This window comes from Haemaphysalis longicornis, unplaced genomic scaffold, assembly GCF_048455015.1.
Source record: "Haemaphysalis longicornis isolate Haplotype H1 unplaced genomic scaffold, Haemaphysalis longicornis Haplotype H1 scaffold_5, whole genome shotgun sequence".
Classification (NCBI taxonomy): Eukaryota; Metazoa; Arthropoda; class Arachnida; order Ixodida; family Ixodidae; genus Haemaphysalis; species Haemaphysalis longicornis.
The window spans coordinates 98,968,211-98,983,384 of record NW_027526385.1 but is presented as its reverse complement, the minus strand read 5'-3'; the positions used below and the strand labels follow the sequence as shown (position 1 = coordinate 98,983,384).

The following is a 15,174-nucleotide window of genomic DNA, read 5'->3' as shown; positions in this document are numbered from 1 at the left end:
ACAGCATATTACAACCAACAGATTAAACCATTTATATATATAAAAAAAGCAGCATTCTTTTTGCTTTCCTGGAATATCAATTTTCAGTTGATTACTTGCCCCCCAAAAGTGACTTCAAAAACCAACTCTTTCTACGGGTCTGCAAAAGAGTACCTACTAAGAACAAACAGTAATCAAACAAATGCGGTATTTAATTTTTCCTGCCTTGTTTCACACATTCATTTTAGATACAGTGCATTTTCTACGCACTGTGACTGATCAGCTGATAACTGCGTTCCGGACTTACTATGCATGCGTAACTGTTTATCACAAGTATTTTTTTGTTTCCCGCACAACACGGCATTAATACGACCAATTACTCGCAGGAAATCTACGAATTAATTTCCTAAATGGCGGCCCCTCCTGTAAAACTTATTTTGTGTATGTATGCTGATGCACTGACAAGAGAATAAATCCTACGTAAAAAATAAATCTGAAATCTAAGCTAATTACTTCGAATTGCAGCAACCTTTTTCAACTGAAAACAGCTCTACACGAGCTAAAGAAAAAATTGCATTATTCGCCGTCTTTCGAACTTTTCTGCGCCCACAGTAAATAACGATGATTGTTAATGCATGGTATGTTTCAGCACCATAAACATTTAAACAATCTAAAGAATTAAACAAACAATTTAAAAGGCAAGGAAGCCCCATAGCTAAGAAAAGGTAATAGATTTAAATCAATGTCAACTTCCTGAAAACCAATTAGAAAAAAAAAAGTATTCTCATTGGTAGACAGTGAGCACAGTAAAAATTCGTCTTTTTGCCACCATGCACTTCTGCACAGACAGCCTCTATGTAGCTCATGCAATACTACTATTCTTTTCTGGAGCCTACCTAAATATGTACTAGACCGATTTTGGAGTACGCATGTTTTGTGTGGAACCTGATGCAGGCCAGGTCAATAGATAAGCCGGAGAAAATTCAGAACAGAACTGTGTGGTTTGTTTTAGGGCGGCACAAGCGGACAGGCAGCTGTACTGATATGAAAGCGGAATTAGGTAGGGAATCGCTGCCTTTGCGGAGAAAAAAAGCTGCGTTTGAAGTTTTTCCTTTTCTGCGTATTTCATGGCAATACCGGAATTGTTCGTGAAATCTATTTCGATTGAAATGACAACCAACACAAAATAAAAAAGTACTCTGCAAGGACAAGTATGTTTTGCTATTCCTGTTTTGCGATGACTGCTAGAGACTGGAACCAGCTGCAAGAGATGCAGTGTGCTGCAATGGATGACAAAGTGTTTTGCTCCAGTGTGCAACGCCTTTTTGGCAAAGTAGGCCACTTAAGTGAATGAAGGAAAGGAGAAAAAAAACTCCCATTCGATGAAATTCCCCCCAAGAAAACTGTCTTTCGGCTCTCAAAGTTCGCTACATGTTAACTACATCAGCAAAACATGTATGGTATGGCTGTGCATAAGCTATCATAGTTCATTTGTCAAGTGTAAAAACATTTTTTCTACCGATAAATGAACCGTCCAGAGAGTGAGGTAGGAATACAAGTAACATTTTGGGACTGTGCGTCATTTTTGTCAGCACACATTTCTGGAACTTCCACACACTGAAACTACAATCATCCTTAAAATAAGCCATACAGTTGCAAAAGTTTCTAATTATAGTATGCTGTGCCCTGTTCTTAAATTTTCATAATAGTCCAATTGCCTCAGATCCTCTGTTGTTTTTGTTGTTATAATGCTCAGAGCTGGACAGATTCTTTTTCTGTCTGGTTGGTTCAAACTATAAGCACACTCACTAGCAATCCTGAAACTGGATTGCGAACAAACTGCAACAGAGAAAGCATTGCCTCATGTATAGCAAGTGTTTAATGAGTGCATCATTAATTTTTGTCTTCAAAATAAGCAGGAAAAGATCCTAATTGACATCTTTCCCTATGGATAACAGATTCAGTACTGCAACTTGGCGGTTCAATACGCAATCTACATTTCTGTTTTATTTTTATTTATTTTTTTTTCAGAACATTTCTGACATCCCATCAAAACAAAATCCTCAAACTGCTGTTAACGGCTTGTAGGTTTTTAAATTTCTTGTTTCAGTGCAGCATATTCTTATGGCCCTCAAGTAAGCGCAAAGGATAACCAAACACGGCATTTCTCTAATTAGCTTCATGGGATGGCTGGTTCAAATGCCTTTTAAGGAACAAATTTTTGGGTGTCAGCATTCCGCCAGTGCACAGCATTTCACAGTGCTGTCAACAATGTTGACAGGATGTTGTCAGCTTAGCAACTGCAACACACATACGTAACAGTAACTCTCACATTTTTCACATATAAACTTAGGGTGCAGCTGGAACCAACTTAGATTTTTTGTACATTTGGTTTCAACCACTAAGCATAACAAGTTAACTTTGACAGATTCTGTTGCCTGCCTCAGATAAACTACAACTGATGTGCTCAATAGAAGCGTGTTAAAATTTATACCCCTGTCACACGGCAAATCTAATGTCATTCGAACTGAATGACATTAGCTGTAAATGACATTCGGCTCGGCCGTGCGGGTCTACACGGCGGAACAAATGTCATTTGATTGTGATAGCGGTGACGATTAGCGAGCTCGTAAAACCGCAAAATTACATTTCAAGTGCATATAGAATGTTTTCACACGTAATATTTTTTAAAAAAATGTGACAAAGGAATATTTTTTTAAATAAAAACAAGAAAACCACGATTTAGGTGACATCAGTAGACATCACAAGCTGAGACAAGTCTGCAGAAAATTCGGATTAGGGTAGCGTGCGCCCTGGGGACGAGATTTTATTTTTTGTTTGTACTTGCTGGTCTTTTTTTATTAGAACAACAATACAAAAAATAAAATATACGTTTACTGACAGTTTTTAGATACAGTATTCTTTGGTTTATTACTGAATTTTCCTGTCTAGGGACGCGCTACTGCTGTCGAGGCTACTCATTCGGCCGCCAACTGAGGTGTAACTGAGGTCCGGGACCTCAGTTAGCCGGTAAATGTCATTCGCCTTGAATAATGACCGAATTAATGACATTTAGAGCGAATGACATTTGCTGTAAATGTCATTAGATCTGGGGCGGTATTCTCGTAACTGTCTCTTTTGAAAACGTCCCTTTTGCGTCCCTTTCATCCTGACGTACTTCCGGTTAAGCAGTGGGCCTTTGATTCAAATAGCGTAACTGTTCTTGCAAACGCATTTTAAAGAATTGAAACCGTATCAGAGTATCTTTTGTGTGTTTATTGTTCCGCGAGCGAACCAACAATAAGGCGACGAAAAATCGTCTGCTCCGAGTAGCCACGGCTCATAGCTCCGCCGTGCTTGCATGGCGTCACATCCGGGCGTTCGCTTTTAGCCAATCAGGGCTCGCTCAAAAGGGACACTTTTGAAAGGGACACAAAGGGGACAAAGTACGGGAATACCGCCCCTGCCGTGTGACAGGGGTACATTGAATGCAACAACAGAACAAAAGATTCCCCCTTTTTTTTCTTTAAACTGTTTGGTATTGGTCACACGCTTACGACGCTTCTTCTTGTGTCATTGGACCTGTTGTGCAGTGTATCCAGTGACGGAAGAAATTGGTGCTTTGCATTCAGTTTGAACATTTGACGTATACATATCAGATCTAATTTATATTGTATGAAATTGCATTTGAAGAAGATAATCATCACCATCATCAACAGCCCTACCACTAGGCCCACTGCTGAGAGAAAAAAAATAAGAACCAAACCAAAATACATAAAAAAACGATTACGTCCCCATGTGGCGTGTGATGCCGCTTTAAAAAAACGCAACTGGAGGCTTTTAAATTGAAATACCTATGCGCTTCTGCGACCTCTTTTCAAGTGGCCAGTACGATTTCAAACCTCTTTCGACTCAAATAAACTGCAGTCGAACTTCTAGACCCAACAAAGGTTGGCACCACAAACAAAACTCGTTCGATCGGCAACCGCTCCTCTTTATCCGAAAGAGGTGCTCAAACGAACGGGGGAGAAAAAAAAAAAAAAACGGTGAGAAACGCCTCCATCCGCGATGCAGTCACGACCTCGGCGATCGGAATTCCTTTCCGAGCGCTCTCGAATCGGAAGGGTGGGCCTCGCAACACCCTCCAAGTTCGCAATAACGCCTTTGTGCAGCACCGTTCAAAAGCCCGTGAATGCGATACATTCCACATTGTACGCGTGAACACCCGTGGCTCGGGGGGTGCCAAAAATAGTTTCTCTCCGAAATGCCGGACGGCTCGACCGACCCTCCAGATGGTAAAATCGCATTAAAAGATGACAAAAAGCAACGCCGGCTCCCCCCCTTCACAGTCCAAATATTTCCGCCATCCTAGCCGGAATATTTCCGTCGCGTTTACACGGGAGGCCAATCTAAACAAATGGGCCCTTGCGACTTGCTGCCACGCGCGCTACGAAGTTTACGTTTAAACAATAACACAAATCTCCGCGAATTTTATACAACTGTGAAGGTGACAACAACAGAATCGCGAGAGTTACCAAAACGAGCGCTCACCGTTTTGTGCGGTGCCGACTTGCAAGGTGCTACATAACAGCGTGCATAGGAAAACGAAGCGAAGTCTGCAGTCGTCTGAGGTCATGGTCGATGTTTTGCAGCTGTTCCGGCGCGTTTTGAAAGTCTGGGCACTGAAAATGTGCGCAAGTGTTGTGCGTCCTCTCGCATTTGTGAATTCATCCGTTTTCCTCATGGTCTCACGCGCACAAGATCATTCCGACGCTTCTAAAACTCGAAGCAGCACTCCGGCGGGGCACATCTCGGAGCGGTCCAGAAGCGATATCACGGTTCACAAGCACGGATCTGCCGACGCCACACACGACACTCCCCGCGTTCGTCCGTCCTTCACGAAGCGAAGGGTTCCGCGCTCGCACGGCCGAGATCGGATACGTTCACGCGCCGCCGCAGAGCCGTGAAAGACGGCCGAACTGGCCGAACATCGGACGCACCATTGTTATTGCACTCTAGGGTGCCGCCATATTGCAAAACTCTCCCAAAACTTCTCCGGGGATCACTCGTAAAAGTTGTGTCCCACGCTCGCAGCTGGCATGACACTCGCCAGACGCGTCTGGAGGCGCAAGCTGCGGCTCGGAGCCCACACGTGAAGGGTTACACCGCGCCCGCTGTCTTGTACGGTGTCCGTGTCGTGCCCTGACAACGGGCATTCGGCGCGCGTAGCGTAGGCAACAGACAAACAAACGGCCGCGAGATGCAGGGTTGCCACTGAGTTTTGGGTCAATATCGCCAGACGGCCAGCAAAAAGTCGCCGAATGTCGCCATTTTTGCTTTAGAATTCGCCAACAGTGTCGCCACACTAAATATCTACGGCAACGCCTAAAAACAGAAGCTCCCAATTTTGTATAACCCCATAAAAATCAGCAACGTTCAAAACACTTATATTGTATTGATGTTTTTCAATGCCAGTCGAATGGTACGCTTCATAATGCCTGGTTCTTCGACTAGCCGTTAGCCGGCGCCGCAGGAAAAGCCCACTCTGGAGTAAGCAGCGGCTGTGGTATTGGTGGAAAAAAAGCAGAGAAGTCTTTAAAGTGTCATCCCAAGCAGGGGTAGCGGCAGGGCAGAATTAAAAAGAAATCTGAGTTGAGGGTTAACTAAATTTAAGTTACTAAGATAGGCTAGATGGCGCATGCCGTTACGTCGATTCAAAGGGGAGGCCTTTGATCATCATCATCATCATCACTTTGGCGGGAAAAGCCCACTATGGCGGCGGTTTGCGCGCAGGTGGCCGCGGCCGCGGTGCAGCAATCCTCCCTGTTCTGTGAGACAGTGGCACAACCAGCACAACCACAGCTTGGGGAGCGCGCTGCTCTTCGAGGCTCGAGCGGAAGCTCTCCGTACTCTTGTGCGCTCCGTACTCGCCACTATCGGGGCGCGCGGTGGCCCCGCTGGCCCCGCGCCGTCGCCGCTGAAAGCCTGGGTCGCACTAGAGAGGCTTTCTTGTCGCACAGGCCACCCGTTTTCGGGAGCAACGCGGCAGTAGACCATGTACGCTGTCGTAGCCTACGCGGGGGCAGCGGAGGCTCGGTAAGCGCCACTCGCCAACACCAGCGGGCTGGGCGCACGAAATCTCCGGACAATCCGGCCGCCAAGCCAACGAACGACCAGCGAGAATTTTCTCGCCCCGCCGCGGACCCCTCGCCGCGCACGCAGTCGTTCCTAACGGAGATGCTCCCCGAGATGCAACTTCGTTGTTGCAGCAAGCCAGTAGCTTGATCGAGTCCCTTTCAGGCGCTCTAAAGGTTTCCCTGGAGGCACCGAAGCTGTCAAGGCCACTGGTGAGGCTGGAAATACCAGTTTACCGCTGCTACGAGGATACCATCAGCGTGACCGACTTCACTATATGGGACTCAGCGACATCGATATGCTCGCTCGTGTCGTGCCAGTCGTGCTTACGAAGCGAGCAGCGCAGTGGTACCAGCTTGCCGGTCACCGATCCGCCACGTTCACTGAATTCAAGGCGGCAATCCGTCGCTAATTTCTTTCAGTGGACTGCCATCGGAGGACGCGGCGTGAACTGGAGCTGCGCACACAAGCTCCCTAGGAATCCCTCCTAGTGTTTGTGCGGAGTATGGAGAAGCTATATCAAATCGCCGAACCGACAGCCCTGGACGATGAACACGTCGAGAGGGTTATCAGGCAGGCGCAACCCACTTTTGCGGCGTACCTGCGCGGCGCTCGGTTCCGCGACCTGGAGGAGCGAGCCGCTGAGGCGAAGCGGATACAGGGCCACATACTCGCTTCCCTAGCGTATCGTCCTCTTCCTCCGGCAAGCGAGGCTCTTGAGCCCCGGTGCGCGTGGAAGGGAGCTTCCTCTTTTTCTCGCCACCCGCCGGACGCCGCCCACGCAGTCGGAGCGGAAGACAAAGGTCTGTTGGAAATTAGCGAACGAGCCTTGGCCATACACTTACGGACGCCACACGGCCAATGCCAGGAAAAAGCCTGCAACAACCGCCCTGAACTCCCAGGTCCGGCGGCAGGCGGAGACACTCCAAGGGATGCCAATCGCGGGAAAACCCGTGGTGGGCTGCGCTGTTTTCGTTGCAGAAAAGAGGGCCACATGAAGCGCAACTGCTCCCAGCCGCCGGCGCAGTTGGGAAACGCAGGTGCCGGCCATTCATCAGTGTCGTCATTGCGGGCCGAGAATCCCGGCTTTATTGGACACAAGAGCTAGCGCTTTGTTCGGAGACGAAATGTTGTACGTCTTGCAACAGCGTTCTGTTCGCCTCAGTGAGTGCAGAGCTGCGTTCAGCCTTGCCAGCGGTGTTGCGCGTGCCGGCGCCGCCGCAAGGTTGACAGTTCGATGGTACGGGCGGAGGAGTCAATGTCGTTTTATCCGCCTGCCAAGCCATAGTGTCCCCGTGATTTTGGGCCGCGACTTTCTTCGGAAGTCCAGAATTACGATCGACATTACGATCCCGCTTTCTGACCCCCGATGCCAACCCCCACGCCGCCGCCTTGACATGCCCACGCCTCGGGCGAAATAAGACACTGAACAGAGACGACTGAAACTTTCGAACACCGCATGACCGCATCACGCGCAGAGGTATTGCGGCCACTTCTTACACCGTGATTGCGGCCGTGTCAAAGCAACACCGACTAGGCAGAGCAACGCCACCTAGACTGGAAATAATTTCCTCTAGGTGGCGTTGGGCAGAGCCGTCGGGACGGACTGAGAAAGAGAAGTGGGGGAGCGAGAGTCCCAAACCGAAATTCGCCATAAAATCGCCATGTCGCCATTTGTGATTTTCGGTCGCCACGGGCCTCTCAAAGTCGCCAATTTGGCGAAAAGTCGCCACCAGTGGCAACCCTGGCGAGATGTGTCGCGCTTGACGTCACGTGACTCCACTCAGCGCGTTCGAATCTACGTCTGAACGCCAAAATAAACCTCCGCGCAAAACTTTTGTGACGTAACACTCGCAGCGTTGCGAAGTGGGCGCAGAGTAGAACGCAGAGTTGTCCGGGGCGCAACGTATTAATCGAACGCGCTGCGCGCGTGGTCACGTGACGCGCGCGTTGTTGAGGCCGACAACCTGTTGTCGGGCGAGCAGTAGCAGACGGAAATGGTCGGCATTGCGGCGAGCGACCGGGGAAGAGAAAACAATAAAAGAATAAGCGTTTAAATTCCAGCTCCGCGGCGGCTAGCAAACCAGTCGGGCGAAACGAGCGGGCTGCGTGGGTTCAATCGGACAACCCACATCGCGGCGACCGGAAGCTTTTTGCGTGCCGCTCCGCACACTCATCGCGTGCTATTGCCGACAATCGAGGAAACAAAAAACCGTCGTGGTGACACCAGTCCGGAGCATCTTTTATTTTTTGTTTGCACCGCCCTGATCCGTTTCGTGTGCAACTAGCGCGCACCGTTTCGGGGACACTCGCCGATCCTGTTACGCGAGCGTATGTTAATTTGAACGCTGAATCCTCGCTGCACGAAGCTAGCCTTGATCCCCGCGATGAGCAGTGGCCGCTTTTCGACCGGCCGGCTTTAACGCATCGATGACTCGGGTTGCGTGAGAGGAGCCGTTCTGGCGATGATCTCAAGTGCAACCCTCGCCGCGGGGCTATCTCCCCGTCCACACCTAATCGCGACCCGACCTTGTTTGAACAGAAGGCGCGCTATGTGCCACGTAGGGCACGTTTTGTGTACACTAAACACCGGAATGAAAGCCTCAGACGTAAATGACATCACACATCCAGGCGCTGCTTATACAATCGTCGGCACCCGAACAGAATTCTTTATATTACTACTACATTCTATACGATTTTCTCTATATAATTTAAAGTGCGTATTTAAACTGAACTAAACGGTTATTAATTACGCGTAATTTTCGGCGAGCGAGTGTTTGTGTGCCTAGGCATACGTGTGCAAATAGATGTACGCAGCAAGGGGTCATAGCAAATACATAGTTTATTCAAGATATGTACACACACAAACACTGCTAGGTAAAAAACAAACCACGGGGTCATGTACACAGACGGCCATTAGCTTGAACTGCACAATCTTTAAAAATGGAACAGCGACTCACCTGGTTTAGAAGAGTAATAAAAGCGACTCGCATGACTCATAGTGGCTGCAGGCCCTTTACGCAAAAATTCCACAAAATTGTGCTTTTGATCAAACGTTTCTGTTATACCTAAGCCCTATCAACTTCTACACACTGCTGTCGTGTGCAACAGCTCGATACAATTATACAAAATGCATCAGATTAAATAAAACTGAACAATAAAGAGCACCCGTTTTAATACATTACAAAGCAACACTGTTCGAAACAAAACATGTCAGGCAGGACGTCAGCGACAAAGCTCTAGTTCCATCACATACAGTCACCTATGTATTTATATATATATATATATGTATAAGTATAGAATTTAATGGCATAGATCATACATTGTACATGTAGCATATTGCACGTGGAAAGATTTCCAACTCATCACAATGCATTTGTGTCCTCAAAAAAAAAAGGGGGGGGGGGGGGAATTATTTGAAAATTCATTAACGTTAATGTAGCATGAAAAACATTTTCGTAGTATTCTCAAAACCCTGTCACGACACAGTTGTTACTGAAATGGTTTCACACCTCTGCACAATTACGTTCAAGTGGGCAAGCACAAAATTAAACAATTAAAATGCTGATCAATTTAAATCATTCCAGATTTTGAAGGAATTCTGTTATGAGTTGTTAAAAAAATGTGGTCCCTAATAACATCATACAACCGAAGTGACGAGATTACAGAAGAACAGACTCTCAATCAAAAAGTCCAGGGAGTGAGATTCAATGGCATGAATAGACTTTTGGGGACAAAATAAAATAAAAAAGAACCAAACAACAAACAAAACAACAAAGTGCCGAAAATGTGCACAAGACATGTCATGGGAAGCTTCAGGTAAATACCTTACTTCAAGCACTTGGTCCCAAGACTTACGACGTGCAATAAAACATTTTGTTCAAAGTTTTGGCTGAAATAAAAAAATAATAATAAAAAAACAGAAGCTGCATAAAACTAGGAGTTAAGGTATATTTTTTTGTTTGGAAAGGCTAAAGAGAGATATTAATACTGAATTACATTGTCACTGGTTTCAACAATAAATTTGTCTCATCATAAAAGGAATGGTACGAGATAAATGCTGTAAGCATTGCCAAGGCAGTCGGGTATCCTACGGTCCTTGAAAAAATTTTTTTGAGAAGCGGCAACAATGTAATGTGCACATGCAAAACAAACAAACAAAAAAAAACACCCACGAATTTGTAAATACAGTAAAGATAACTATTGCAATGTTAAATTCTCACTGCAGCTTCAAATTTAAATTCAGGAAGTCACACAAACTTGAAAAGGCAAAATTTCCTTGAGATAACTGTTCAATACGTGCGCTGCGTTTGAAGAATTTTTCACACAGGAGGTCAACTTGGCCCCTCTGGCATAACATGTAGCAAGGTTTTGCTGCTGCAGAATTAAATCGCTACAACACAGGTGCAAAAAAAAGATACGAAGCCAAATACTGGTGCAAGCTAGCACACTTTTATCTTGTTTTTACCGGAGGACCTTCATTCAGATGGCATTAAAGAAAAAAAAAAAGCTCAACAGAAAACTTGCTCTAGCTAGAGCAAGACATGTTCTAGCTAGAGGCAAGCATGCGAACACTGCATCACAACAGCTTAGGGGTCAAACAAGCGCACTAAATTCTGCCAACCTCAAAGCTCAACCTGGAAAGTCGTTTTCAACTGGGCGCTGCAAGGGCACACCCTTTCGCCACTGCTGTTCAATTTCCCTGCCAACTCCTCTGGTGACTGCATAAATCCCTACTGTGACATTTAGCACACAATGGAAATGCTCACTCACAAAACGCTAGACCTACAAAACGTGGTACCCAGCTCTTCTCACAGACTGGACACAGAAGGGGGATATTGCTACAAGCAACTAGCAACGCAACTCCTCACAGTTTAAAAAACTGGGCTTTCAATTAGGCACGCCGCAAAACAAGCCACAATTGGCAGTGACTGCACAAAGCGCATTCGACTAGACAGTTTTCCAAGTCCACAGGTGCTGATGTCTCAACAAGCGCTTCATCTGTAAACATGTAAGGAGCAACCCCCTTTCAAGCACTGATCGTTACACAAAGCATAGTGGCGTTAAATTTTGTCTTTATTTTGTGGCTGACCTCTCTCTTTTAATTGTACAAAATGGGTAAATTTTAGCAGAGTACTTTCACTTATAAAGTAAAAAGAGATTGGATATTCAAGCGGGATTATCGTTGATTACAAAGATGGCAGAAAGAGTGAAATTTTGTAAATCGCTAGGTCGACAGGCAGAATGACAATTACAACACATTTCCCTTATGTAGAATTGAGAAACTTTTGCGAGCAGACGCAATAAAAATGTTTGCAATTGGTAAGTGCAGCTTATCAGGCATAGAGTGGTTGTAGGATAAAAAAAAAAGTGGTGCCTTCTTGTGTTAGTCTGACCAGTTTTGAAGCTAAGCGGGGTGATTTCCCTATTTCCTTTGAACGTCAGCGAAAGTTCATTCTTGTTTATTCTAGAGTAAATGACTGGTCCGTTTGAGCAAAAAGAAGAGCGGTGACAACATGCAAAATGAGAACAAATTGGCGAAGTAAAAACACAACCACTTCTTCCAGCCTTGTTAATTAATACTGAAGAGACGTGAAACCCTGGAAGCAAGCTCCACTCGCACATTTTTTTGCAACAAAAAAAAAAGAAAAAGCGTAAACCATGCGTTGAAATCACTGTTACAAAATTAGACAAAAACCGAGGAAGGGGCGGGGGGAGGCGTATAAAAGCTTGAAACTGTATGCATATGATGTACACACATTTTGAAGTTGCCGAAACATTGTGTCAGGACAAAAGCAGAGTGAAGTGCTTTGCAAGTGCTGAAAACTGAATCTGAGGTGTCAACAAAATTTGTGCAGTTACCGATACAAGAAAAATGGTGAATGCTCGACAGTTAGCCAAAATTTTGCCCATGACACCCTAAGAGCAACATCTTGAACGTTATATACACACCAAAAACAAAGACAAACTTTTTGGGAGGTAACTCAACACCAGCTTTGTAATGCTGCCAAAACTACAATGTCCCCTTAGCTGCTCTTAAAGTATGCTCTAAAGCATGGTTTCTCAAAATGGGTTCCGCGGAACCAAGAGGTTCCGCAGGCCCCTCCTCAGGGTCCCGCGAGCCACTGATAAATTTTCCCTGGTTCCGCAGTCGCAAAGTCTTATATGGGGAACTTGAGGTGCGATCGATCTGAGGAACCTCCATTACTCACGCCCGAGTGTCAGTAAGCACATCTCGGCGCATAACAGAAACGCGCGAGCTGCGCAATAAATCTCGCCAGCAGCTTGTAGCCAGCCAGACTCCGAAAACGGGCCACGTGGTTAAACTATAGCACTTGAGTCTCGGCCCTATATTACCCCCATGCGCATTTCTCCTGTTTGGAGATAGGTGCCGCTAGCGTACGCATTCGCGTAAAGTCGACGGGGAAAAAAACGATACCCTTGCTTGCTTTTGAATTCATTGCACGTTAATGTAGCATGAACGGAATGAAAAATGGCGGGAGGGGGGGTTCCTTGGAACTTAACAGAACTTAGCAGGGTTCCCTGAGACGAACATGCTTGAGAACCCCTGCTCTAAAGCACAAAACAGAGTTACACTTCCAATGGCACTACAGCTACATTTTTTCTTAGCCATAACTAGGGTTCTCAAGTCGGACAATACAGCAGACATTTATCTAAAAACATGTGCCTGCCACTTGAGGCTACAAAACGTTGGCTGCACGGGTGAGGTTGTTTTTTTTCTCTTTTGGACTCAATGGATTAGTACTTTGTGTGAGGGTGCATTTTAGTAGTGATATCATGGTGCCTAGTTGCTATACAGTCACTAAACATTTCCAAATACAATGTTCTCACAGTCGCAATATGCAGGCTTGTGAGGCGCGCCGGCTTGGAAGGCTGCAGTGCAGTGAAGCGCGAGGTCAGGCAGGCTTTGACATTTGACGCCTACGTGCTGAAATACACAGCGGACGATGACCACACAGCGCAACTGACGGAACTGTCAACGATCGGTAGTCTCCAAGGTGCCACCGAAGCACACTTCTCATTTTTAAGGCGACGCCGCTGACAGGTCTTGAATCTTCCGTCACATCTCGACGGAAGCAAAACTGTTTTTTCAGAGCTTTTTGGATATGCAAGGCTTTTCCTTCGGTGAGTTTGGGTGTACTCGTGCAGTTGTGTGGCCTGGAGTGCCACCTCCAATCACCTCTTTCAATTCATCAGGCATAGTGATGTCTGCAAAAGAAGCATTCGTGTATCAAAGGACAAAACGCAGGCCTGAGCATCGATGTCCTCGCAAGAACGTTCGCTGTCGTCGTAAGCTCAAGTTGGCAGATTTTCAATGTAGGCGCCATCTTACAGTGGTCACGACTTTAATTTGGAGGGAATCGGGGACAACAGTGGAGTGTCCCCTGCTAACCAGCACCTTTCGTAGGACATCAGTTCAGCTAGAATGTCCTGAGACTTTCCAAGAACACACTTTGCCCCCCAAACCAGTTTTTCCACATCACCAACTAACACTGTGAATCCTTTGCAATTAGGATATCCATGGTGGAGCTTAGAACAATAAGATGATAGTACTAGCTGCTTCTGGTAGCATCTTATCTCCTTCCAGCGTGGCAGATGTTGGATTTGCTGACTTTCGGAAGAAAACCCATGGCTGTAAGCATTTTCTTTACTCAGCTGCAGTGTCAAGCACGATGACTGGTGTGCAGATACCAAGTGACAACAGCAAGAGCAACACGCTGCCGTAGTTTGCAGTTGCGTAAGCAAGCTTGGCCATGAAGATTTACGTGGCGCCCAGGTCACGGATTCCTCATAAGCAAACACGTCCTTCGACATTCGCGTCCTCAATTCTCTTTTTCCCTTCAAAGGACACTCCTGGTCCAAAGAGTGCAGAAAGGCATGAAGTGTCGACTCAGAGAACAAACAGCCGCAGCTTTCATCCATCCTCCAGCCATCGCTGATTTCTCAAGACACGGGGAACACCTTCAAGGAGGAGAGAAGCCACCGTGGGACTGAAACGAATCGCAGATAGCCAAAGCTGCCAGCATCTTCCTCCACCACGACGGCTTGGTCTGCAGACTCGGCCCGTGAGCCACAACTTTCAACCATCTTCGAGTCAACACTCGCTGCCCAAACTCACGACTGCTGTGGTCACCGTGGGAGGACGCATCCATAGTTGTAAGACCGAAAGAAGCTGGCGACTGCCGAGCCTACACCCTGTGTTGCGAGGGCTTGATCAGTGCAATGCAGCGTGTAAACTGCTTCAGCACGGTTAGGCTGTCGTCCACCAAGGCAGTGGGGGTCCTCGACATCTTCGCACCAGTGACGGTGGGGGTGTCACACGCAGGTGCTGTAGGGGCCCCCATGGGTGTAGGTGGCCCTCTGGCCGAGCGGTTCCAGGCTGACGTCCTCGGCCGACGGTGTCATCTGCAGGCTCACGGAAGGCGTGCTGCTGCTCGCTCCGCTGCTCCCGATGGCCTCGACATTGTTGGTTCCGCTGCAGATGGCCTGCGATGGGGGGAAGCAAAGGGAATGTTTAGAGGGCAGCAACACTCAAGTGCTGCTAATTTCAGTGTTGGCTCAAGTTTCGTGCTAACCGAAACCAAAATAACTTCTCTAAAAATATCCCAGAGCAGCTGGGGACTGAAGGACCAGAGCTTCTGTTCATCCCCGTGAAGCCACTGCCCTTTTCATAGGGTCACCGCTGCTTACACGACATATTAGGGGGAGGTAAACAAAAACACAAACCGTATCTGGGATAAAACGAAAAGCACAAGAAACTGATACCACAAGAAAAGTCCCTGTGGTCTTGTCCAGTCGCTGCACACCAAAGATTGCACCACACACCCACCAGACCACCAAATGTCCCTCTGTGGCTCCAATCTCCTCTGCTGGACCTTTTATTCAATTTTATTTTATTTTTCTACCCAAGGCGCCTAATTAATGTTGCTGAGCGTAGCTAGTTTAGTTTGCCTGATCATAACCCCATATCCTACCTCCGGATCAGACTGTCCTCCAAGCCAGTGTCCTCCACACCAATACAGCCCAACAGTACCTTTG

The 15,174-nt window shown here is 46.8% G+C and overlaps 2 protein-coding genes across 3 annotated transcripts in view; both read right to left on the bottom strand.

The window, feature by feature from the left end:
• Sdk (sidekick cell adhesion molecule) overlaps window positions 1-5,236 on the bottom strand; it is a gene marked incomplete in the record, with an annotated part of 89,813 nt that extends 84,577 nt beyond the window's left edge. The window contains 1 exon segment of the mRNA XM_077670986.1: window positions 4,531-5,236. Coding sequence (XP_077527112.1) covers window positions 4,531-4,723 — 193 coding nt within the window.
• A 3,702-nt stretch (window positions 5,237-8,938) lies between these two features.
• The window catches only part of LOC144138606 (uncharacterized), a 69,784-nt gene continuing 63,548 nt past the window's right edge, over window positions 8,939-15,174 (bottom strand). For both annotated transcript variants that reach the window (XM_077670983.1, XM_077670984.1), the window contains exon 29: window positions 8,939-14,622. In XM_077670983.1, the coding sequence (XP_077527109.1) occupies window positions 14,452-14,622 (171 nt within the window). In that variant the 3' untranslated portion in view covers window positions 8,939-14,451. The remainder of the gene's footprint in view (window positions 14,623-15,174) is intronic.